The sequence below is a fragment of the Podarcis raffonei genome, chromosome Z (genome assembly GCF_027172205.1).
Source record: "Podarcis raffonei isolate rPodRaf1 chromosome Z, rPodRaf1.pri, whole genome shotgun sequence".
Lineage (NCBI taxonomy): Eukaryota > Metazoa > Chordata > Lepidosauria > Squamata > Lacertidae > Podarcis > Podarcis raffonei.
In genome coordinates, this window is record NC_070621.1 from 50,624,946 (window position 1) to 50,650,838 (window position 25,893).

The window sequence follows — 25,893 nt, forward strand, 5'->3', positions numbered from 1 at the left end:
CCTTCCTTCCTTCCTTCCCCTGTACCTTCCTCTCCTTCCTCTTGCCCACTCTCCCTAGGGCCCTGGCTCTGTTCTCAATCTGCTCTGACCATTAACAAGTTTTTCCTCGTGTTCATCCAAAATCTGCTCTCCAGCAACTTAAGGTCACTGGGTACAGCTTGGCTGGAGCTCAGGCGCTTTTGTCCCTTTCTCCAGGGCAGGCCACACTGTGCCCCCTCGCTCGTCTCTTCCCTACTGCCTCCAAACCTTCTTCACAAGCTTTGCCTCTGGAATCTAAAGGTTCGGTTGAAAGTGCTAGAGTTTGTGACATACACCTATGAAATGACCTCTAACAACTGCTGCAAAAATTTGCAACACTCAACAGCCGTAAACACTGATCATTTCTTGCTTAAGGTGGAATGATATGCTCCCAGGCTGCGGGCCTCTGTCCCCACCACCTCTCTTTCCCCTTTCTTTTCCATTCTGTTATCCTATGCAACGTATGTTGTTGTTATTTATATCTGAGGTTTCTCCCCATTTCATATCTGTTGATTGGGGAGGTGGCAAAAGGCAACTTCTACTCTTTTGGAATAAAAGGATACAAAAGCTCCCACTACAAACGTTGGATTAAACACATGATTCTGGAAGGTGAACAGCGTAAGGCCCATGTAGGAGAAGATGAAGTTTTCAGCCAAGAAATTGAGGAGCTCAAACAACTAAAGCAAAACACACACACACAAGGGAGAGAGAAGGAATATCAATCATAGCTGTGACACATGTCAAGATAGTATAGAAAACACCAAGTATGTCCATAAGTGAAATGTCTGAGCAGCGAATTTCTTCGGGCACACATTGCAAAAAGAAGATGAGTTTATGATTACTGGCACAATAGTTTGTGATTACTGTAAGCCAGGGGTCAGCAAACTTTTTCAGCGGGGGGCCGGTCCACTGTCCCTCAGACCTTGTGGGGGGGGGAGAAATGAACAAATTCCTATGCCCCACAAATAACCCAGAGGTGCATTTTAAATAAAAGGACACATTCTACTCATGTAAAAACATGCTGATTTCCGGACCGTCCGGGGGTTGGATTTAGAAGGCGATTGGGCTGGATCCGGCCCCCAGGCCTTTGTTTGTCTACCCCTGCTGTAAACCATTGCATGCCCAATACACAGTCAGCACAACCAAAAAACTAAAAAGAATTGCAGTGGTGCATGCTATAACAGAACAGAAGTTTTCAAGTATAATTTAAAAAAGAAAAACCTGAAAAGGCAACCATAAGCCCCTCCCCAAACTACTGAATGTCTGGTGTTTTGATGGGTTATGAAAATGGCTGGTGCGGAGGAGAGAACATTTAAAACATATTGAGGAGAATGAAATTGGATGATGAAGGGGCAGCGGGACCCACAGGTCACCACTGGGACAGAGGACTCACCTGTTTAGTTCTGTGCTGGGACTCAGTGGACAAGTTGTTATAAGTATAATGGGCCTGAGTGATGCCACAAAACAGCACAGCTACAACACCTGAAGGCAGAGAATTACATTAAAACTGTCACAAAGTACATGGAACTGAGATGTGTTTCAATCAGTACTGCAAACATGGGCTATTCTGTTGGACAGAGCTTCTTTCCCATAAAGAATGGCACAGAAACAGATGACTGGGCAGATCTGGGTTCGCAGAACCACAGGAACTCAAGAAGCTGTCTTACTTCGAGTCTGATTGCTGGTTTAAGGGGGTGGGGGAGGATACACCTGTTTCACTGCAGGCTTCTGTGCCACACCAAATATGTTAGAAAAAGGAGATATATAATAGTAATCGGAGACTTCAGCTCCTTCAATATCTGATAGAACTCAAACTCTGCCGGGAATATAAGGTCCAACAAATTCCTCAGTTGCCTCACTGACAACAAGGGGATCATCTATCTGACTATTTAAGAAGAATATTGACAAGCCGGAAGGTGTGCAGAGGAGGGCAACCAAGATGATCCAGGGTCTGGAAACTGAGCCTTATGAGGAATGGTTGAAGGAGTTGGGTATGTTTAGCCTGGAGGAGACTCAGAAGAGATATGAGAGCCATTTTCAAATATATTGAGGGCTGTCCCATGGAAGAGGGAGCAAGCTTGTTTTCTCCTGTTCAAGAAGGTAGGACTCAAACCAATGGCTTCAAGTTACAAAAAAGGAGATTCTGACTAAACATCAGGAAGACACTTCTGACAGTATGATCTGTTCAACAGTGGAACAGTCTCCCTTGGGAGGTGGTGGGCTCTCCTTCCTTGGATGTTCTAAAGCAGAGGGATGGCCATCTGTCAGGGATGATCTAGCTGAGATTTCTGCATTGCAGGGGGTTGGACTAGATGATCCTTGGGGTCCCTTCCAACTCTACACAGTTCCGATTCTAAGACTCTGTAACTGTTATCCATCCCACCAAGCAATCCAACACACCCAGACAAGCAGACAGGCCATAGCTTACCTGTAAAGCCACAAGCTTCAGCCAATAGAAAGGTGCTCCAAGACATCAGGAAAAACAAGCCTGTTTCCAGCAGCTGGAACTCACGGAGTTTGGTGAATTTGGTGACGTGACAAGGGGTTAAGGAAAAGACACAGGTGGGCTCCTCTGCGGATGAAAATATTCAGCAGTGGAAAATAGAGCAAGAAGCAAGTAATCTCCCAATTTGATTATTCAGGCCCCAAAGGACAGTCATATATGCATGTTGATTATTTGCACTGTTACCCTGCTGATTCATTCTTTGCTAGCAGGAAGTATCCGTATCTTTTAGAAATAACAAAAAAATAAAATCCTTCCCCCCCCAAACTGATAGTGTAATTTCTGAGTTTGGACCCAACACACCAAAAATCAAGTGGTTACACCTAAGTCCCATTTCAATAAACCAGCTTCATTCAAAATGGCTCCTGGAGTCCAAATATTGACAAAGATCACCACCACCTCCTCAAGAACCCTTGTGCTGAGTTTGGTGATGATATCTTAAGAGGAAGCCAAACATATGTCAAGAAATGTGCCAAGTGATGTTCTGGTCTGCCATCTTGATTCATAATGGTGTCCAGGATCCTAATGGTGACAAAGTCTGCCATCCCCTTGTCAGGAACCCTTGTACGAGGTTTGGCGCTGAGTTTTATCTCAAGAGCCAGCCAAGCCTATGCCAAAAAAATGGGAAGTGTCACACCAAAACCAAGTTTGTTTGCCATCTTGATCCAAAATGGTGCCTGGCACCTGAACTTCAACATAGACCCCCATCCCCACCTCAGAAAGCCTTGTGTCAAGTTTGGTGACAATATCACAGAAGATGGCTGGATCTATGACAAAACGCGGGCAAAGTCACATTTCAGTCTGCCATCTTGATTCAAAATGGCACCAAAATTCAAGTTACACAAAAAAGGATACAAACGTGTGTTTGCTTATGTACTACCTCCCCCACCAATATCTATAATACAGTGGTACCTCGGGTTAAGTACTTAATTCGTTCTGGAGGTCCGTTCTTAACCTGAAACTGTTCTTAACCTGAGGTACTTTAGCTAATGGGGCCTCCTGCTGCCGCTGCTGTGCAATTTCTGTTCTCAACCTGAAGCAAAGTTCTTAACCCGAGGTACTATTTCTGGGTTAGCGGAGTCTGTAACCTGAAGCGTATGTAACCTGAGGTACCACTGTAATGGAAACAGAGCTCTTAGTATATAATCTTATCTTCCATTCCAGGATTAGAGGAAGCAAGCCCATTCCTTTCTAAGCAGAATGCCATTTTGTGCTGCCTGTTTCACCTGCAGGACCCAGGCTAGTTTATTTAAGGCATTATTATTATTATTATTATTATTATTATTATTATTATTATTATTATTATTATATTATTATTATTATTATTATTATTATTATTATTATTATTATTATTATTATTTCTATACCACCCTATACCCGAAGGTCTCAGGGTGGTTCACATAAAATATCCCAGAGTTTCACATACCATTCTCCACATTTAGTTATCTGTGGAGTTGTTCTTTTTGCATCTTTCAGCCAAGCTGTTAACAAGCATTTAGAACTGCACCTGCCTCTCCCAAAGTTACACACCCTTGTATTATGCTGAAGAAAAATGGTTCGAAGCAACAAGAGGAACAGCCATTTTAGATCTGGTCCTAACCAATGTTGATGACCTGGTTAGTGGGGTAGAAGTGGAAGGATCATTAGGCGCGAGTGATCATGCTCTTCTGAAGTTCACTATACAGCGGAAAGGAGCAGCCAAGCATACTAGGACTCAATTTCTTGTCTTTAAGAAAGCCGACTTCATAAAACTTAGGGAAGTGCTGGGTGAGATCCCATGGACAGTAATACTAAAAGGAAAGGGAGTTCACGATGGCTGGGAGTTTGTTAAGAGGGAGATAGTAAAAGCACAACTTCAGGCAATACCAATGAGACGGAAACATGGAAGGTGCCTAAAGAAGCCAGGGTGGCTATCTAAAGAACTTTTAACTGAGTTAAGATTAAAAAAGGATGTGTACAAAAAATGGAAAAGGGGGGAAACCACCAAAGAGGAATTCAAACAAATAGCCAGCACGTGTAGACACAAAGTCAGAAAAGCTAAAGCACAGAATGAACTCAGGCTTGCTAGAGAGGTTAAAAGCAACAAAAAAGGCTTTTATGGGTATGTTCGTAGCAAAAGGAAGAACAAAGAAACAGTGGGGTCACTCAGAGGAGAAGATGGTGAAATGCAAACAGGGGACACAGAAAGGGCTGAACTCCTCAATGCCTTCTTTGCCTCAGTCTTCTCCGATAAAGAAAACAATGCCCGACCTGAAGAATTTGGAGCAAATTCTTCAGGAAATTCAGCAGAGGAAACACAGCCCAGAATAACTAAGGAGCTAGTACAAGAATACTTGGCTAGTTTAGATGTATTCAAGTCTCCAGGGCCAGATGAACTGCATCCAAGAGTATTAAAAGAACTGGCAGATGTGATTTCAGAACCACTGGCAGTCATCTTTGAGAATTCCTGGAGAGCAGGCGAAGTCCCGGCAGACTGGAGGAGGGCAAATGTTGTCCCTATTTTCAAAAAGGGGAAAAGAGAGGACCCAAATAATTACCGCCCAGTCAGTCTGACATCAATACCAGGGAAGATTAAGCAAACAGTCTGTGAGCACCTAGAAAGGAATGCTGTGATCACCAATAGTCAGCATGGATTTCTGAAAAATAAGTCATGTCAGACTAACCTGATCTCGTTTTGTGACAGAATTACAAGCCTGGTAGATGAAGGGAATGCAGTGGATGTAGCCTACCTTGATTTCAGCAAGGTAAAATGCGGTCTTGACTATGCTACCACTCAGTAGATTTGTAACTGGCTGACTGACCGAACCCAAAGGGTGCTCATCAATGGTTCCTCTTCATCCTGGAGAAGAGTGACTAGTGGGGTGCCACAGGGTTCTGTCTTGGGCCCAGTCTTATTCAACATCTTTATCAACGACTTGGATGATGGACTCAAGGGCATCCTGATCAAATTTGCAGATGACACCAAACTGGGAGGGGTGGCTAACACCCCAGAGGACAGGATCACACTTCAAAACAACCTTGACAGATTAGAGAACTGGGCCAAAACAAACAAGATGAATTTTAACAGGGAGAAATGTAAAGTATTGCACTTGGGCAAAAAAAATGAGAGGCACAAATACAAGATGGGTGGCACCTGGCTTGAGAGCAGTACATGGGAAAAGGATCTAGGAGTCTTGGTTGACCACAAACTTGACATGAGCCAACAGTGTGACGCGGCAGCTAAAAAAGCCAATGCAATTCTGGGCTGCATCAATAGGAGTATAGCATCTAGATGCCACTGTATTCTGCTCTGGTCAGACGGCTAAGGGAGCTGGGCATGTTTAGCCTGGAGAAGAGGAGGCTAAGGGGTGATATGATAGCCATGTTCAAATATATAAAAGGATGTCACATAGAGGAGGGAGAAAGGTTGTTTTCTGCTGCTCCAGAGAAGCAGACACGGAGCAATGGATCCAAACTACAAGAAAGAAGATTCCACCTAAACATTAGGAAGAACTTCCTGACAGTAAGAGCTGTTCGACAGTGGAATTGGCTGCCAAGGAGTGTGGTGGAGTCTCCTTCTTTGGAGGTCTTTAAGCAGAGGCTTGACAACCATATGTCAGGAGTGCTCTGATGGTGTTTCCTGCTTGGCAGGGGGTTGGACTCGATGGCCCTTGTGGTCTCTTCCAACTCTATGATTCTATGATTCTATGAATTTGCAGAGACATTGTAATGGTTCTAGGGGTTGCTCGTGCGTAAGCCGGTGCTTATCTCCCCGGCTGGGTGCAAACACCTGGCTGGGTTGCCAAAGTGAACCTTTTCTGTCTGGACAGCCACTCACCCGTGGCTGACTCAATCGTTGGCAGAATCCGTCAGTGGGCGTTTCTTAAACTTCTTCCAGCAAAGAAGCTCTTTTGACGCCTAGTCTCCTCCTACCCTCTCTGCGCGAAAGCCTTCTGCACAAGGAGGGCGTGGGCAACCAAGGACCCCTACTCTCCCCGCTGGTCCCAGGCAAGGGGTCATGGGACCGCCTCGCCGCTTCCCCCTTCTGCCCCCCTTCTCCACTGGTGCTACGCTGATTCTCTTCCCCAGAAGATGGGCTGCTTCTCCCGATCCCTCGACGCTCTCTGGAATCCCTCTGGCTTTTGCTCTCTCCCTCTGGCACTGATGGCAGTTCCATGACAGACATGAAGCAGTTAGAAAGCCAAGCAACACTCATTGAACTTAAAGGATATCAAAGCAGTCACGACTCCAGTAGCTGCTCCCATGGCAAATGATCCGCTGAAGATCCCCAGGAAAATCCCAATGGACTTGAACATTGCCATTAAATCAAAAGTGTGGCTGTTGTCCCCTGCTGGTTGGTAGGCTACAATCGAGCTGGATGCAAACATACACAAAGGTTTCTTATTAGCATACCTTGCTGGATATCAGATGCATTGCAGGGCAGCTGTGTGCAACAGGAAAGTCCCGTTCAACATCAGGGCAACTGAAGCAGTCCACAGCAGAGAACAGCGTCTTAAATATTATGAGCAAGGAAAGTCATTAACCTAAGAACAGGTGCATGAAAATGCTTGGCTGCCTTTCCAATCAAAGGGGTGCACGTGAGAATGGGGAATTTGGGTGTCTAGTTTTGACAGGAATATAAAACCCCGAGGTCATAAGAACACAAGAAGCACCTGCTGGATCAGGCCCATCTAGTTTCACAGTGGCCAGCCATATGCCTGTAGGAAGCGCGCAGGCTGGGTTCGAGCAGAAGAGCCCTCTCCCTCCTGTAGTTTCTGGCAACTGCCATTCAGAAGCATTGCTGCCTCCAACTGTGCCCAGAAGCAGCACACCTCTGAATGCCATGTTAACCACACACTCTGACTGTGGGCATCCTGGCGCTATCTGGTCAACCACAATAGGGATCAGGTTGCTGGACTAGATGGACTTTGGTCTGATCCAGCAAGGCTCACCTTATAATGGACACAAACAATGGGTTGTTCCTTTGAAAACAAGCAATGCCTTGGTTTGGAGGTAGCTTCCCTTTTTACACCGCTTACAGTTCCTCCCAATTACAGCTTCCTTGCCAGCACTCTGTGTTCCTAGAGGCACCTACTGCTGGCATGGAGGCTTCCCAGATGACATCCGTAGTGCCTCATGTGAAATGTCGCTTACTTAAACCTTGAGAAAGACGACAGAGAACTTACGAAGACAGGACAATGGCAACGGCATCATTGAGGACACTTTCGCCAAACAGAAGGGCATACAGTTCAACATCCACCTGAAGCTCGTGGAAAATGGCAAGTACGGTCACTGTCCAAGAAAACAATAAAGGAAAGTTGAAAAATGAAATTCAGACCAACGGGCTCTTGCAAGAATTCTGTATTGTTACCAGCACCCTGAGACAATCATTCTAAATTTATTTCATAAGGGTTTCTTCTGGGCCTTTTTCATTTCCTGTGTTTATCATAATCATTCATCTAAGTAAACTACTCATAGCTCTTTGTATGAATTATCTCAGACATATTGACGGCAACCCTTCAATGTAGAGAAGCCAGTATTGTTTTCCCATGTTGTAGATGTGGAGGCTTCTTTCATCACATTTATATCCCAATAGCTCAGGAGTACATTGTTCTAGTTTTTCTCCCATTTTACCCTCACAACAAGGTGGTGATATAGATCAGACAAACAGAGGGGTAATGCTCCCAGGTCAATCACTGAATTTTATGGCTGTGTTGGAATTTGAACCCAGATCTCTCCAGTTCTAGCCTTGACGCCGCCACACCATACTGCCTCCTGGCATTCCAGTAATTTGAACTGGGGGCTTCTAACTCATGCCAGTTCCTAACTCCTATACTAGGTTGGCTGTTCTCTATATGGTCTTTCTTTCTCATGAAAAAAGCCAGATCTTCCCTCAAAGATGACTGACTCCTCACATTATAAATCCACTGCTAAGATATTTGTTATATTAGGATTACTTCAGAAGTACAGTTACTGTATGTATGTATTTTCTAAAGTTCTCCCCATTACTTGTACAGCCAGTTGTCTGAAACACTTCTTCCTAAGCACATGCTCAAGTACATTTTCTTTAGTGATGAAGTATGTATAAGACTATATTTCTCCCAAAATTTTTAAAGTTTAAAATTGGGGGTTGTCTTATACACAGACTGTTGCAATTAATTATTTCTTGATTTTGGGCTCAAAAAACAGGGGTCGTCTTATACATGGAAAAATACAGACTTAGGCATCTCAACTTAGTTTATATCACCTAGCAAAGCCAATATGTGCACCCAAATATGTTTAAGGGATTCAATTTCACTAAAGAGAGCTCACACAGACTGAGGCAAGTCTCACATATTTTTTGCTCTATAGGATACACTTTTTCCCCTCCAAAAATTGAGGGGAAATGTGTGTGCATCCTATGGAGCGAATGCAGGCTCCTTGGCTTCAATGATAGCAACGCAAAGCCTCCGAAGCTCCGGAGGTTTCGCATTGCTTTCGCTGAAGCCTGGAGAGCGAGAGGCGTCGGTGCGCACCGACCCTTCTTGCTCTCCAGGCTTCAGGGATAGCCGCCTGAAGGCCTTCGGAGCGCAGTGCGAGTTCCTGCTGCGTTACGGAGGCTTCAGGTTCCTTTTGCTGAAGCCGGTACAGCAAGACTCTCTTGGCTTCAGCAAAAGGAACCCGAACTCGCGCTGCGCTCCGAAGGCTTCAGAGACAGCCGCGTGCAGCCCCTCCGGCAGGGAGAGGCTGCACGCGGCTAAAGAGGAAGCCAAGACAGCCAGCAGGATGGATCCCGCTCAATGTCTTGGCTTCTTTGTTCTTTGGGGCTGGGGGGTGGGGAATAAGATTTTTTTTCTTGATTTCCCCCTCTAAAAACTAGATGCGCCTTATGGTCCGGTGCGCCCTATGGAGCGAAAAATACGGTAAAACTTTTCATACAATCTGAGAGAGCTCAAGTGCTCTTTGTTACCAATAAAAGCACTCCAAATCCCATTTGTTATCAATCAATATAAAAAAGCAGGGGGCAGGGAAGAAAACTGAATCCTTTGGACTGCCTGGCTTACGTGTAGCACCTGCCCTAAGCCCAGCTCAAGTCTCTAAGAACACAGACATTCCATTCAATGTCATGGAGGTGGAAATGAAAGTCTTGTGTTTACGTAATAAACAGAAAATTCTGGTTTCTTTGGTTCCCCCTTTTTAACGTTGGTAACAGGAAAAGCATGGGAGACCACAGAAATTCCCTTCTTCATGACAATGCAGATCATCAGGAAAGGTTCTGCAAATAGGAACTCTGTTATTGTAACTCCATTATACAAATCTACGTTGCGGAACACTGTGTGCGGTTCTGGTGAAGGAGAAGGCAGAGCTGGAAAAGTTTCTGAGAAGGGCAACTGAAATGATCAGGGGATGGCAGCCATTTTCCCTATGAGGAAAATGGACCTTTCTCACTTAGACATGATAAAGGACTGCAATTCTGTGCGGGAAAAGTGGGTGATTTTTTTCTTCCCCCTCTCCTATAGGGCTAGAATCCAAGGTTATCCAATGAAGTGGAATGGTGGGCTATTCAAGGCAAGACAAAAAAGCAAATACTCCTTTGACAATAGAATTTGTTGCCACATTATGTGCTGGTGGCCAGGAACTTTAAAAGGAGATTAGACAAATTTATGGATGTCAGGTATACTAAGCACTGCCTCTAGGAGCAGAACACAACGGGAACTGCCAGTTGCCATGAAAACACATGCAGGAGGGGACTACGGCCATGATGCCCTGGTGGGCTTGCTAGAGGAAACATCTGGCCAGCCACTGTGAGAAGGAGGGTGCTGCAGTACACGGGCTGCCTTTGTGTCTGACCAGCTGCGCTTTTCTTGTGTTCTTATGCCTGCCCATTCTCAACTTTAAAAAACTATCTCCACTCTTAGGTAATAAGAAAGGATTTGGATACACTATATCTAGATTTCAAAGAGAAATCATAGGTGATAATAATAAACTCTTAAAGAAAATGTACAATCTATTGTTAGAATGGGGGACTAAAGATAAAGAGGTCAAATCTGTAGTGATTAAATGGGCACAAGATATAGGACACAATATACAAATGGAAGATTGGGAAAAATTATGGAAAGCCAATTTAAAATTTACTGACTGTACTGTATATTGTTAAAAGAGAATTATATGAAAATGATGTATCGATGGTATATCACACCTGTGAAAATGGCAAAAATGTATAGAACAGGCTCCAATAAGTGCTGGAAATGTAAAGGAAGGTATGTTTTTTCATATGTGGTGGAATTGTAAAATAATTTAAAATTACTGGGAAATGATTTATAATGAAATAAAAAAATGTTTAAGTTAACTTTTGTTGGGAGGCCAGAAGCTTTTTTATTACGCATTTCAGGCAAAGATCTGCCAAAAAATAAGAAGAATTTATTTATGTCTGCTACAACAGCGACTAGGATTTTGCTAGCCGAAAGATGGGAAAATGATGAAATACCTGCGAAAGAACAATGGCAAGAAAAACAGATGGTGTATGCTGAAATGGTGAAGTTAACTGAAAGATTAAAAGATAAGGACAATAGAGACTTTTTAAAAGACTGGGAACCTTTTATCTACAGAAACAATGTAAGGAAATGAATTCACTTGCAGTGTTTGATTGTTGTTGTTGTTTAGTCGTTTAGTCGTGTCCGACTCTTCGTGACACCATGGACCAGAGCACGCCAGTGTTTGATTAAACACTTGCAATTAGCAAAACAAAAAGCAAAAATATAAAAATGAGGTTAAAACGTTAAGAACAAAATAAATAATAAGCAGGAGAAATGAATGTGTAAGAAACCAGGAAGGGAAGTTGGGGAAAGTTGGGGGGAAGGGGTAATCGAGAATTTATTTTGTGTTTATATTGTTAGTTGTGATTATGTTAAAAAAGATGCAAAATTCAATAAAAATCATTAAAAAAAACCAAAAACTATCTCCACTCTTGTAGCAGACAGAAAAACCCAAGAACAAAAAGTGAGCTGGGATCCAAGGAATATCTTCCGTGGAACATCTGGCCCAAGTCTGCAACACACCTGGGTCAGTAGCAGAGGCAATGGCACCGAACAAGAGGCAGTCAGTAAAGTAGAAATCTCCTCCAAGCTGTCCCATCACCTTCATCAGAGAAACACAGCCATACATGATGGACCTGGTGATTCAACAGGAACATGGACAGGTAACATTTTCTCATTTCTCATTTAATTTGCATACTGCCTTCCAACATTGCTATAGACAAGGCAGTATAAAGGCCACACAACCTACATCAATCCGGTCCAATACAAATAAGTCGTAACCAAAAAATATGACTAGTAAAATAAACTTAAGTAAAGTAAGGTAATATTCAATATTTTGCTTCTGATATTACATGATAAAATCAACTCTCAAAATCAGCAAACTGTAATTGTACAGAAAATTATTCCCAACAATTGCAATTCATTACTAGACTATGATTAATGAAAACAACAGTAAAGTCACAATACAAAAAATACCACAGCCCATGTAAAAATAGATAACTGAGTAGCAAAGTCATATAGCTTGTAACATTACAAAATGCACTAACACAGCATTTTGTTAAATGCTGGTCTAGGGCAGGATAAATGAATATTAATGTGATAATCTCCTCAATTACAATAACAACACTGATTTTAAACTGAACATTTAGCACCTTCAGATTCCTAAGCTTAATAACAAAAAAACCATAGAGAAATAAGAATGCTTTCTACATCTGGTGTATACTAAACAGCTGCTCAAAGGGGACCATACACACCCTTCAGAATTCCTACACCCATCATGATCCATTCTCCTTCCATTTTCAAGAAGTCTAGAGGAACAAAGCAAACACTCACCCTATCACAAAGCAGGAAATGGCCGTTCCGAGGAAAGCGTATGCCAAGATGGATCCCAGGTTTCGAAAGAAATGCCGCTAAGAGGCAAGCAAAAGAGTCTTCCATTAAATTAAACTGCTTCAGAGCCGATGGTCAAATACTTGTTCAAGTGGATTCTTGATTACTTGTTCCAAAATGCGCAATCTCTCCTTTAGCTCAGGCCATGCACCCCCAAGCAGAGAAATAAAATACAGTGGTGCCTCGCAAGACGAAATTAATTCGTTCCGCGAGTCTTTTCGTCTTGCGATGTTTTTCGTCTTGCGAAGCACGGTCCGTCGCAACTGCGCCTCTTCAAGCGGCTTTAAGAAAAAAGCGAACAAACTCGCAAGACGTTTTCGTCTTGCGAAGCAAGCCCATAGGGAAAATCGTCTTGCGAAGCAACGCAAAAACCGAAAAACCCTTTCGTCTTGCGCGTTTTTCGTCTTGCGAGGCATTCGGCTTGCGGGGCACCACTGTAAAGAGGGTGGCCCGTGCTTGGGAGATGTAGTGGGTCCCCAGCTCTTACAGAGTCCGGCTGTACTCTTTATTTTTACAACCTACTTGGTTATAGTTTAGAGGCACTACCGTTGCTTCTGGCTTTCCCCCAATACAGTGCTTAGGGCAAAGAATAAACGAGTACTGGCGAGGAGAGAAGACTGGGGGTGGACTCCACAGGCTTATAGGCTTGCACACTGCTTGGTCAGAAGTAGGTGATTTTACAAAGACGAGGGATTCATCCTGTCTAGAAAGTCATAATCCCCGTGGCTCCTTCAAGTAAATTATACTCCTACGACAGTCACTACCACACTGAGAATCAGGGTAGAAGGGGACATATGTGAAGCCTTGGATTACAAAGGATAGCCTTTGATAATGTTCAGATGGAAATCATTTTCCTCAACATGCAGGCACTGGCCTGGTGTGGGTTGTTTATGTTGCTGTTGGAAGTGAAACAGGCACCCACTAGGGGAATTTGCCCTCCTTCTCTCAGAATACTGGAAGTTGAGGCCACCCAATCAAACTGGCATGAAGTCCAGAAACAGAGGGAGAAATAAATAAAACACTTATTCACACCATGCATAACTAATTTATGCAACTCATTACCAAAGATGTGTTGGAGGCCATTAGTTTAGATGGTTTTTTAACAAGGGTTAGAAAGCTTGGTGGAGGATGGGTATATTGAAAGCTAATAGCTTATAACAGCTGAACCTCCAGTGGCAAAACCCTCTGCATAGCTGAGAGCAACAAGGGAAAGCCACGGCCTCCAGGCTCTGCCCAACAGCATCTCAGAGGCACCTGGCTGCCACTGTCAGGAACAGAACGCTGGAGCCCTGGTCACAAGCAGCACAGCAAGCCTTCCGTTCTAAGACAACTGCAGTGATTTTCACCGACAGAAGAAAGGTTCATAGCTCAGTGGGAGAGCACCCGCTTTACATGCAGAAGGACCCAGCATCTCCAGCTGTGGGGCCAGGAAGATGTAAAAGCTTCTGAATTCTTTGTCATGGCCAATGCCAGAAGAGAGCAACAGAAGGGAGAGGGCACAAGGCTCACCCGGGCCAATTCCTGCCACAATAAATCCAAACAGGCAGATGCCAACTGTGTGCACATGTCTATAATCTAAGTATTACTACAAAGAACAAACAGCCACAACTAATGATCAAACAGTTATTCATTTATATAATCTTACAGGTTTCACATGACCACAGTTTATCATCTGATTTGGGGGCGGGGGGGCGGACTCCTAAGGAAGCTGGAACTTTCAGCCAAGCATTTCAGAGTGAAAGTATGCCCAACCTCTGCTTTTTTTAAAATGTTTCATTAAGAGCAGGTTCTCCATAGATTGTTGTTGGCTAGATATGAGAGGCAAAAGAGCCTTGCAATGAATTCAGAATTTGGAAGCTTCCAAAGGTTCCAAAATATTGTTCTGAGTTCAATAGCTGTCTGAACAATTGCTTAAAACAGAGTTCAAAAGATGCACAAGATTGCTCCACTGGACTCCCGCGTCAACCAAGTTGGAATGATTATCACCCGTATAAACAACAAAAAACCTGCCCCTGAGGAGGGGAACCTGTGCCCCCCCCCAAACATTGCTGGATTTCAGCATCCATCAACCCCAGCCAGCAAGGCCCTGATTGGGGCAGAGGAGTTGTGATTCAGATGGAGGTTCACTGCCCACAACGTAACACATTCTAAACAGTATAGGAAGCCTATACAAATACAAAAACTCCTTGCAGCAGAAATTGTCCCACATGAGTACCATGGCTCATCTAGCTAAAGCAGCATCAATCATGCGCAGACTCACAGGAACCCTGTGGTTGCCAGAAGTTTAAAAAGACAAGGAGAAGAAACCCACTCAGTAACTGTGTGCCTTCATTGGCCATGAAATGCTCAAAAGGTGGTACACGGGGAGGGGGAGTTGAGAATGGGGTGTGAGGGGGGAATGAAGAGTGTGTTGTGGAGGACAGCATGGCTGGTTGACTGGAACAAGAACGTTCCATTTTGCTGCAGGTCCCATTCATTACAAGCAATACCTGGATGTGCAAGAAAGCCTGTTTTCAGTCACAGGACAGGTTGCACAAGTTGGCATGGGTGGCATAAGAAGACAGGGTGTTGTGTTGCTGCTCCTCTCCTTCTCCCCTTCACTTTTTAAATTCTTCTGAAGCATCACTTAAAAGTTTAAAATAACTTTGAAAGTTAAATAGGGTTGCCATATTTCAAAAAGTCAAAATCTGGACACAAAGATTGTTGAGCTTTTTTAGTTTTGAACAAAGTGGTTGACCTTTTAAGCAAAATCTCAAAGATAACTGATATGTTTTTGAGCTATTTTGGGGGGAAATTGCAAAAATATAGACTTCTAAAATACTGTATAGACTTCCAAATTCCGGACATGTGGCAACATTTCTGCCATTCCAGAAAAGTGATGGCAGCACAGGCTGCATCCTCCTGGGCCAGTTCTCCTGCAACACCTTACTCTGAGGAAGGGCCAAGGAGGGGGAGGGGCCCAGACATTAAAAGTAAGGCAAGGGGGAGAGGCAGCAGGTGGGGGCAGGAGGTGTGCTAATTTGTTGTTTTGCTCAATAAGTGGGCTAGGCCTGCAAACAGTTATAATAGCTCTACAGCTTTTTAAAAAGAAGCTTTGTGTCCTCCCGTTGCTGTGTCTCTGCTCCTGCCAACCTAGCAGTTCGAAAGCACGTCAAAGTGCAAGTAGATAAATAGGTACCACTCCAGCAGGAAGGTAAACGGCGTTTCCGTGTGCTGCTCTGGTTCGCCAGAAATGGCTTAGTCATGCTGGCCACATGACCCAGAAGCTGTACGCCGCCTCCCTCGGCCAATAAAGCGAGATGAGCGCCGCAACCCCAGAGTTGGCCATGACTGGACCTAATGGTCAGGGGTCCCTTCACCTTTAACACATTAATGCTGAGATGGACAGCATCATTACCTGAGCCTACAGGATAGAGCAGAATTCACATCTGACCAAGGTGTAAAAGCACCAGAATTTCTTTCAACATATTAAAGCATCGGTTTAAACAAGGAAGGACATACCCTTTTCAAGCTGTATCCTGCATAAAATATAATTGGAGGGAGCAAGATGTTGAAGAATACTTCTGGATCGAATGTCACCTGTAGAAGTTTTTTTTTTTAAAAAAAGAACGAATAAAAATCCAGGTAAGCAAAGTTTTACATAAGACTGTATATAAAGCTTAATTAAGTTCACTTTAAATCAAGAATAAAAACGTTAGCAAACACAACCGCTTCAGGGAGCCAAATGTTTGGCTTTTACAACCTGGGAACAATGGATAATTTCACAAGAAAAAGCTCCCATTACTCTAAACAGGAACACCCTTCACCTGGAACTGGAAGTGGAAAGTTTTAGGCAATACAGAAATGTGATTTGTGTGTACAGGGAGAAAAAAAGGAGAAGGCTACACACAGGAAACTTCCATTCTGGAGGCTCTACCTAAGGAATTTAAGATGAAATAGATAGTGCTATTAGCTAATTACCTTGGAGTGCATGAGGGTGGGCAGACAAGGATGGGAAAGGAATTCAGGGCACATGAACAGGTTTCCATAACAGAACACAGAAGGACCAGTGGGATGATGATGGTGGAGGAGGAGGAGGAGGAGGAGGAGATACATGAGAAAGCCTACCAAACTAGGTTTCTTGCTTGGTTGCTTCAGGGCCCACTGGCCCTGGTCAGCCCAGCCCAACCAGACTGGTTTGGAAAGCCAGAGGTGGAACTGAGAAACCCTTTCTAGGGTGGAGGGGCAAAGAAGAGAAGGGAGAAAACCAGCTTACCTTTCTGAGCATCTCATTATCCTGAATGTTATTAGGTTCGTGGGAACTGATTTCCCCTTTCAGGGTATACTCGTAGAACTTCCCACTGAGGTTTACCAACAGAGTTGCAGGGCTGGTCTGCACTGGGCAGCTTAAAGTCACGTTGTTGATATCACTGGGAATGTGGATGCCATAGCGAAGGACGACACCCACCAGGACACCTGTGAATAGTAAATTCAGTGCTCTTTCAGTGTCTGCACGGTTGTCTTCTGCCAGCGGTTTTACTCTGCTGCTGTGGTTGTATTTCGTTTTGATTAAACCGCACCCGCCAGGCACCCTTCAGATATTTTGGATGACCACTGCCATCAGCCCCAGAAAGCAAAATCATGCTGGCCAGGGCTGGTGAGTCTTGTTTTGGACTGATGGGAGAAGTTTTGATCAGGAGGGTGCTAGGCTCACAAAAGCCGTTTTAGATTTTGTGTTTCATGTTCTATTTTTATAGTTTAGCGTCTTCCTTTTTAACCTGCAAGCTACTGGGAGAATTCCTGTTAGTGGGCAGTATATAAATACTGTAAATAAATAAAGTGAAAGGGAGCGCTGAATGAGAACTGCAGCCACAGCCAAGAGATTTTAAGGCTTGGGGCTACAAGATCTCAGGATGTAACACTCAAGAACCGCTTTGTTTGCCACATTTGTAAAGTGCACAAGTGAAACTGTGATGTATGCACAAAGTAAACACATTAAAAAAAATGTGCAAGTACAGACTACAAGGAACTTGGACTGTCTGTAGTTCCAAGGCACTTAATTACTATAAGGACTCATAAAAATAGCGAGAGAAACACTTGGACAAACCCTCCATGCTCACATGACACATGCTCATGATGCTATTAGGAACTATCTTGCATAACAGATTGACTAAAGGGAGCAAGAGGGGAGAGGAGAGAGGACGGCTGAGCAACAGCGGAGTGGCTAGAGTCCCCTGACAGAGAAGGGGCAGCGTTTCTGGGGTTGGTGCTACAAGAAGCATCCTAAGGCATTGGCCGGGCTGGGCCAGCTTGCTAAAAGAAGGCTGCACTCAGTTAGCCTGCCTGCCTCCCAGGAAGGAAGGAAGAAAGGGCCATAGCTCAGAAGCAGAAGCGTACACATTGCATGCAAAAGGTCCTTGGTTCAATCCCCAGCATCTCCACATCCCTGCCTGAACCCATGCTGCCCACCAGCAGGCATAGAAAATACTGAACTAGGTGGCTCTTCCTACAACCTCCTTCCAGGAGATCAGCCTCTTCACTGTTTCTCAGGTGTTAATGTTCGCTACAAAGCAGAATTCCATTTGATAATGCTGATCTTCTGGAAAGCCCCCCCCCCCTGCAATCTGAATTGACGGTTTGGAACTCAGAGGCTTCTTAAAAGCTCAGGGAAGGAAATTTCCATGACACTGTCACCTACCTCTTTGCTTTACAGTGGTACCTAGGTTCTCAAATGCCTTGATACTCAAACAACTTGGAACCCAAACACTGCAAGCTCGGAAGGAAGTGTTCTGGTTTGCGAACTTTTTTCAGAAGCCAAACATGATCTGTTTTGAGTGCCACACTTCTGTTTTGAGTGTTACACTGAGGTCTGTCTGTTTTTGCTATTCATTTGCGTTTTTGTTTTTGTTACTGTGTGGTACCCAGTTCAGCTACTGATTGATTGACTGACTGTGTGACTGCAGTGCATCATTTATTGCTTTCATTTTATGGATCCATGGTCTCGTTAGATAGTAAAATTCATGTTCAATTGCTGTTTTAGGGTTGTTTTTAAAAGTCTGGAACAGATTAATCCGTTTTGCATTACTTTCTATGGGAAAGTGCATCTTGCTTTTAGAAAGCTTTGGTTTTGGAACAGACTTCCAGAACGGATTAAGTTTGAGAATCAAGGTACCACTGTACTCTGTACCCTGAGCACATGGGTAAAGTCCTTGCCTATATGAGAGAGAATGGAACAGGACTTGAGAAACAGCACTTGCTTCACTTCTCAGAAAGATCTGGTAACCAACAAGAGGGGAAAGCAACCAATACATCTAAGTATGATATTATTTGTTGAATCTCTTTAGCCATCTTTCTCAATAACGACAGTTTTGAGACAGTTTTACAGAAATATAAAAACATATAAAACAAATATAAAAGATACACAACAAAGGATATAAGTTACTGGTGGTTAGTCCCTAGTCTGGAGGTCTGGTTTGGCCATCTATGCAAATTTTTCTGGTTGTCTAAGAACAAATCAATTTTGGCAGCGGTGATGTAAAAATTGTTTGTTTGAAAAAAAGAGATGCAGCTCAGCACCCTGACAGCAATGCCAACCGTCCCCTTCTTCATCACAAGACTGATCATTTGATGAGAGAGGGGGAGATGAGCTATGTGGATCAGCTGGAGGGGTGCCTCTGGGTCCTCTGGGTAAGGGGGGGCAACCACCCCCACCCCTTGGGTGTCCCCCAAACAGCTGGCTAAGGGTCAATGTGGCTCTCAATGGGTGGTTAGCCATGCATTATAGGCAGACTTTAGGAAGATATTACAAACATAACCATTTAAAGTTTATGTAAGAAAGAGTTATCCACAGAAATATGTCCATGGTGCGACTCAAGAACTGGACCTAAGAGAAACCTAGGATGCTGATCCTGGATACATCTTGGAAACAAGGCAGGACCTACATGCACCCCATGAGAAAGTGACTGAGGTTGTCCTGATGATATCGTCTACATGCCCCACAGAGGGGAGTTTGTGGCAGCCATACCACCACGGAGGACTTCTTCTGGGAGCCAACTGAAGTCACAGCAGGTGCTGAAAGTAATACTAAAACAATCTTAGAATGTCACTCATTTCACCTTTATCCTTTTACAGCCCTCATATGGGGTCAGGAATAAAAATCCGATTTCACTTTTTGTGTTTATATACACAGAAACTGAGGTTCATTCATTCAACTGGCATTTGAAGTTCAAGTTAAGATTTGAAAAAGGATTTAATCTCACTCCCAGGGGAAGTCTGAAACAAGTCACAGGTCACAGATCTTGGAATTTTAGAGTTGGAAGGGACCCCAGGGGCCATCTAGTCCAACCCTCTCAATGCAGGAATCTCAGCTAGATCATACATGACGTGGCCACCCAAGCTCTGCTTAAAAACCTCCAAGGAAGAAGAGCCCACTACCTCCTAAGGGAGTCTGTTCCACTGTCAAACAGCTCTTACTGTCAGAAAGTTCTTCCTGATGTTTAGTTGCAACCTCCTTTCTTGTAACTTGAAGCCATGGGTTCAGGTCCTGGCCTCCAGAGCAGGACACATCTGTGCATGCGTGTGACAGTAAATCTCTACCCATCCTGACTATCTAAAGGTGACACCAACAGGCTCTTCACACAAGGACCTCAGGACTCTAAGCAATAACAAAAGATATCACAAGAACCACCCTTATATGCATATATGTGGTTATATGCTCAACTACCACAGTGATCCCTCCAAATCTTTTCCCACTATTACAAATGGCTGTACAGTTCTTAAGAATCAATTTATAAGTGTTGTTCTTTCAGCTTCATAACAACTCTGTAATAAAGACAGTGTGTCTCAGGCCACCCTGAAAACTACCAGATTTGTAGTGGCATTATTGTTCACAGTGCCACAAAATTCTTGCTTTTGTGGACTACCCAAAAACCTCTGCAGCTGGCCGGACTTTGGGGGTCTCCCATGTCCAAGCTCAAGTCACTGGGCCCCATGGTAAGCACTGGAATTACAAAGAAAGTACAATAATCTATTGCAAACTTTTAAAATAGGAACATAGGCATGCATTGGCACCAATTCTTAAAAATATGTAGCACACAACCATTCCAAATGTTTGCAGACCATTCTCTCTATATAACTCAGGTGTTATGTTTGCTTCCTTGCTCAGTTAGCAACTTCGTAATAAGCAAGCTCAGATATATCTAGCCTGATCACTTGGGAATCTAAGACAAAGCAATTTAAACTTCTTGCAGTTTTTAGTTTGTTTCTGTTGAGCGATCAGCTTTCTCTCCGAAGAGTTTAAGGTCTCAAACTTTCCAGCACCATTCTTGTGACTACCCTAGTAAAATAACCAAGTGTCACAAGTCATGCACTGGAGAGGTAGGAAAGGAAGTGCTGTCAATTTCCCATCAGCTCTCTAAAAAATGTTTAAAGCAGCACTGGAAGGAAGAACAGATTAATGGTATATGTGTACAAGCATTACTGGCCCTGCCAAAGTTAAGGGATTCCTATGTTCGAAAGAGAAAGCTTGTTACCAGTCAGGATCTAGAATACAGTGGTGCTTAATTCGTTCTGGAGCTCTGTTCTTGACCTGAAACTGTTCTTAACCAGAGGTACCACTTTAGCTAATGGGGCCTCCTGCTGTCTCCGCGCCGCCAGAGCACAATTTCTGTTCTCATCCTGAAGCAAAGTTCTTAACCTGAGGTACTATTTCTGGGTTAGCAGAGTCTGTAACCTGAAGCGTCTGTAACCCGAGGTACCACTGTACAGTACTGGATTTGGGGAACTCTCAGTTCAAATGCCTGTTTGGCCACAAGCTCACTAGATAGCCTTCAGAAGGTCGAAATCTCTCACCCTCACCTGTAAACAAGGTGGATAAAAATCAATGATTTAAAAATAAAAATCAAAAAAATTGGATCCACTTCATTGGATGACCTTGGATTCTAGCCCTATAGGAGAGGGGGAAGAAAAAATCACCCACTTTTCCCACACAGAATTGCAGTCCTTTATCATGTCTAAGTGAGAAAGGTCCATTTTCCTCATAGGGAAAATGGCTGCCATCCCCTGATCACTTCAGTTGCCCTTCTCAGAAACTTTTCCAGCTCTGCCTTCTCCTTCATCAGAACCGCACACAGTATTCCACAACGTAGATTTGTATAAAGCAGGGTGGGAGAAGTCAATGATTTTTTGAAATAAAAAATAGGATTTTGTTGATATAATCAGATTTTTTTTATTTAAGTAGGCTTCTTTTGATTTAAATTGGATTTTTAAAATAAAATATTTTTGGAGGAAAAATCTTCCTAAAGATAGTATTCTATCTACGTTACATTATAGTCCAGAGGCTATTCATCAGGAAATAAGGATTTGTTTTAAGTTTTTCATGTGTGCTAAAACTCAGTGTAAGGTGTGTGTTTTTTTTAAAAAAATGTTTAACTACATCAGTTCACAAACATGGATACATATGCTATAATGTTATTGTTTTAGTTAAATAAATTGTTTAAATTGTCATTAAGGAAATGATTATTTTTCTCCTTCCAATCAAGTACAGCTGAAAAGTTGTCCAAATATAAACTGTTAACTTATTAAACCTCACCATAATTTCATAATTATCTTTCTATGTATTTCTAACAGTATAACTAAATCAGTAATTTTTTATAGAACTGTCAAAATGACTCTGAAAATTTAATGTTCTAAAAAGGAAACCTTCGTCTGGTTGTAAATATTAAGAATATACCAGCAAGAATGAGTCTTTCTGTAAAAAAAAATAAATGATTTAAATCAAGTCTTACTGACTAGTGATTTAAATTGTGATTTAAATTGATTTGATTTAAATCAAACCCACCCTGCCTGTAAAAAACAGGATTAAAAGAGAGCTACCTCCAAGATGGCTGGTGAGAATAATAACACACCTGGCATACTGAAGAGGGTTAGGCAAATTAATGGAGCAGAAGGCTATCAGCAGTAGGTGCTCCCTTGCTCTCGGAGGCAAAATGCCTGTCTGCCCACTGCTGGGAACCCCAATTGGGGAGGGCGCTGCTGCAGTCCTGTCCTGCTTGACCAGCCTCCGGGCATCAGGTTAGTCACTGAGAACAGGATGCTGGGCTAGATGGGCCTTTGCTCTGATCCAGGAGGCTCTTCTTATGGTTCTGAGCTGTGATCCTGTGCATGAGAACTAGGGAGCAACACTTTGTGATCCCGGCTGGACTTCCCCCCCATGTCAGCTCTAACAGGAGCCGATTGTAAAACACTTTGTGACTATTAATCCTGCTATAAGATGCGGTCAGAGTGAGGAAACCAAATCACCATCTCACAGCTATAGTGGGGTCCTCAGGAGTCCCAAACTAATGGATTTGTTTCCTAACCTCGCAGCAGCACTGTCCAAAGGTCATAAACTGCCCACAGGGTGGCAGGTCCGGGGCAAGAGTGTGGCAGTTTCAGGGATTCTGCACTGTGAGCAGAATGGCAACTACGTAGTAAGGCAGGCGTTTCTTTTTATTTTTGTGTGAAAGGGAGTGCAAGGCAGAAAAAGAAGCTCTGTTGTCTCAACCCCAGCACCTTTCGGCCAGGCATTCTGTCACCAAGCCTCACCTTGTGTGGGAAGCTCCAGAAAGAGCAGCAATACAACCATCTTACCTGTTGCTGATGCTCACTGAGCGCCTCTGAACATGGAAAAACAAATGGTTTCACGATACCCGGAGGGTAATAACACGACCTTTATTTCGGAGGCAGCAGCTCGCTTCATCATATGCATGAAGGAAACCGCGCAGGTCCTGAATCTAAAGGTGTGCGCACAGGTAGGCAGTGGACTCGTTGCCGGGCATGTTGATAACGGCCCCAGCGATTCCCCCTGCCCCTCTCCTAGGTGTGGGCTCCACACACAGGTGGGAGCAAGGGAAGATGCCTCAAAAGGGGGGGGGGTGCAGCACCGTGGCGCCACAGTGGAGCAGTGCTGCATCCAGGGCTGGATTGAGGTTTGATGAGGCCCTCAGCTCCTGAAGTTAATGGGGCCCTTTCTATGTCCAGCTGTCCTTTGTCCACAACAAATTGCCACTGTTTTTTGTGTTGAATATATGATATGGTAATTTATGGACCTAATAGGTACCTGAAGAAATTTGCACATAACAAATAGGAGCCTACACAACACAACACACTGTTGCTTCATGTAGGTTTTATTTTATTTGTTTTTTTTAATCTTATATTTTGGAAATGTACATCCAGGATTTTTTCCCTTTTCTTTTTTGGGGGGCCCCCAAGAGAGGGGGGCCTAACTTATAGCTTATTTAGCTCATACGTACATCCGGCACGCCTGCATCCCTGCTCCTAAATGGCCGACGGGCCCCCTTGGAAAGTGGCCCGGGTGCCCGCCAGGGGGTCTCTGCCAGCCTCCCTCCCTGCACCCAGCGCGGCGCGCTGCACCCACCGTAGATCATGGCCAGGCCCGTCTCGTGCAGGAAGCGCGCGCGGCGGTGCTTGAAGAGCCAGATGGTGAGGATGGTGAGGGTGAGCAGGAGGATGAAGATGAGCAGGTTGGCGCTGTCCTGGCGGTGGCTGGCTTCGGCCGCCTTCTCGGACACAATCTCCTCCTCCAGCGCCACGGGCCGCGCTCCGGAGGCCAGCAGCGGCTCTGCCCGGGCGCCCAGCCCCGCCGCCGCCGCCGCCAGCAGCAGCCCCAGGAGCAGCCGCTGCTGCCACCGGCCAGGGTCCCCCAGGTGTCCCGCCGGCCCGGCTCTCCAGCCGCCCCGCGGCAGCTGGGCCAGGGCAGCCATGGCTCCTCCGGGTCCCCCTCCGCTTCTTCCCTCCCCGCAGCCGGGACTGGAGAGGGAGGAGGAAGCGCCGATCCCAGGCCGAGCAGGCGCGGCCAGCAGGGGCGCGCGAGGAGCAGGCGCCGTGGGGAGAGCAGCGCCGGGCGCGCGGCGGAGCGCAGGGTGGGCTCTGGAGTGGGTCCCCCTGGGAAGCGCAGCGGTCGCGCCCAGGGCGCAGGCCCGCCCAGGAGGCGAGGCGAGGCGGCAGCAGGGGCCGCAGGATGATCTCGGTGTGGAAGAAGCTCTATTCCTCCTTGTTACAACAAACGTGACATCATGCAGGGCCGTCTGGGGTGCAAAGAACCGCCCAGCACCCCCAAATTTAGTTGCGTCTGCCAAGCGCCGCCGTTGTTCTAATCCAGCCCCGCTGCTTCGCCTTCCAAAAGGAAACTGCTGCTGCAGAAACCTCGCCCCTTCCATGCGAAAGGCCAGCCCCGCCTCGTTCCTGCTCCCAGCCTGGTCCGCGGGGCAGGCGGGACTACAACCGGTGCAGCTGACCCGCCCTCCGCGCGTGGCTGGGAACGGCTCCCCCTCCCCCAGCAAGGGACGCTCCTGCTTCCCCCAGGACGGGGTGAGGATGGAGTGCAGGGCGTTGCTATAGGCCAGCAGGCACTGCCAGGCTGCTTGGGTGCCGCAGCCCAACTTCTCGCCAGGAGGCCTGCCCTGGCCAGGGAGCATCAGTAATACCTAGGTATATATGTATTTTGTTTTTCTAGCTTGATCCAAATTATTTATTATTTCATAACAGGTAGATAGTTAAGACCTTGGGTGGCTTCAGCGGCAGGCACCTGGCACCCCGCAGAAATCAGTGCCCGGGTGCCCCACCCCCTTGCACCCCCGGGTAAAGATGGCCCCGTTCCGGAGTCCCCTTGGAAGAGAAGTGATTGCGCTCAGGGCAGGCCCACCCAGGAGCCACAGGACCAGCAGATCCAGGTGTGGAAGCTCTATTCCTCCTTATTACAACAAACATGACATCATCATCATAATTTATTTATACCCCACCCATCCGGCTGGGTTTCCCAGCCACTCTGGGCGGCTTCCAACAAAGATTAAAAATACATTAAAACATCCGTCATTCAAAACTTCCCTAAACAGGGCTGCCTTCAGATGTCTTTTAAAAGTCAGGTAGTTGCTTATTGCCTTGACATGTGCTGGGAGGGCGTTCCACAGGGTGGGCACCACCACCAAGAAGGCCCTCTGCCTGGTTCCCTGTAACTTCGCTTCTTGCCGGAGAGGGACCCTGGCATCCGGGGTGGAGGCACTCCTTCAGGTCTACTGGGCCAAGGCTATCGAGGGCTTTCAAGGTCAGCACCGACCCTTTGAATTGTGCTCGGAAACGTACTGGGAGCCAACTTAGGTCTTTCAAGACCGGTGTTATGTGGCCCTGGCGGCCACTCCCAGTCCCCAGTCTGGCTGCCGCATTCTGGATTAATTGCAGTTTCCGTGTCACCTTCAAAGGCAGCTCCACGTAGAGCACGTTGCAGTAGTCCAAGCGAGAGATAACTAAAGCATGCACCACTCTGGCCAGACAGTCTGCGGGCAGGGAGGGTCTCAGCCTGCGTACCAGATGGAGCTGCCCAGGACACAGAATTGACCTACGCCTCCTTGGACAGCGGTGAGTCCAAAATGACTCCCAGGCTGTGCACCTGGTCCTTCAGGAACAGTTACCCTGTTCAGGACTAGGGAGTCCCCCACACCAGCCTCTCCCCTG

At 45.2% G+C, this 25,893-nt stretch overlaps 1 protein-coding gene across 2 annotated transcripts in view; it reads right to left on the reverse strand.

Moving 5' to 3' along the window:
- Positions 1-24,620, reverse strand: part of SLC9A6 (solute carrier family 9 member A6) — a 56,196-nt gene extending 31,576 nt beyond the window's left edge. The window contains exons 1-10 of one of the 2 annotated variants that reach the window (XM_053374282.1): positions 23,801-24,620; positions 16,661-16,860; positions 15,907-15,984; positions 12,349-12,425; positions 11,539-11,651; positions 7,687-7,792; positions 6,728-6,874; positions 2,447-2,547; positions 1,412-1,500; positions 582-695 (exon numbers count right to left, since the gene is read on the reverse strand). In XM_053374282.1, coding sequence (XP_053230257.1) covers positions 582-695; positions 1,412-1,500; positions 2,447-2,547; positions 6,728-6,874; positions 7,687-7,792; positions 11,539-11,651; positions 12,349-12,425; positions 15,907-15,984; positions 16,661-16,860; positions 23,801-24,602 — 1,827 coding nt within the window. In that variant the 5' untranslated portion in view covers positions 24,603-24,620. Of the gene's footprint in view, positions 1-581; positions 696-1,411; positions 1,501-2,446; positions 2,553-6,727; positions 6,875-7,686; positions 7,793-11,538; positions 11,652-12,348; positions 12,426-15,906; positions 15,985-16,660; positions 16,861-23,800 lie in introns of both variants that reach the window. The other variant, XM_053374281.1, reaches the window with a different exon arrangement.
- Between the last annotated feature and the right edge of the window lie 1,273 nt (positions 24,621-25,893).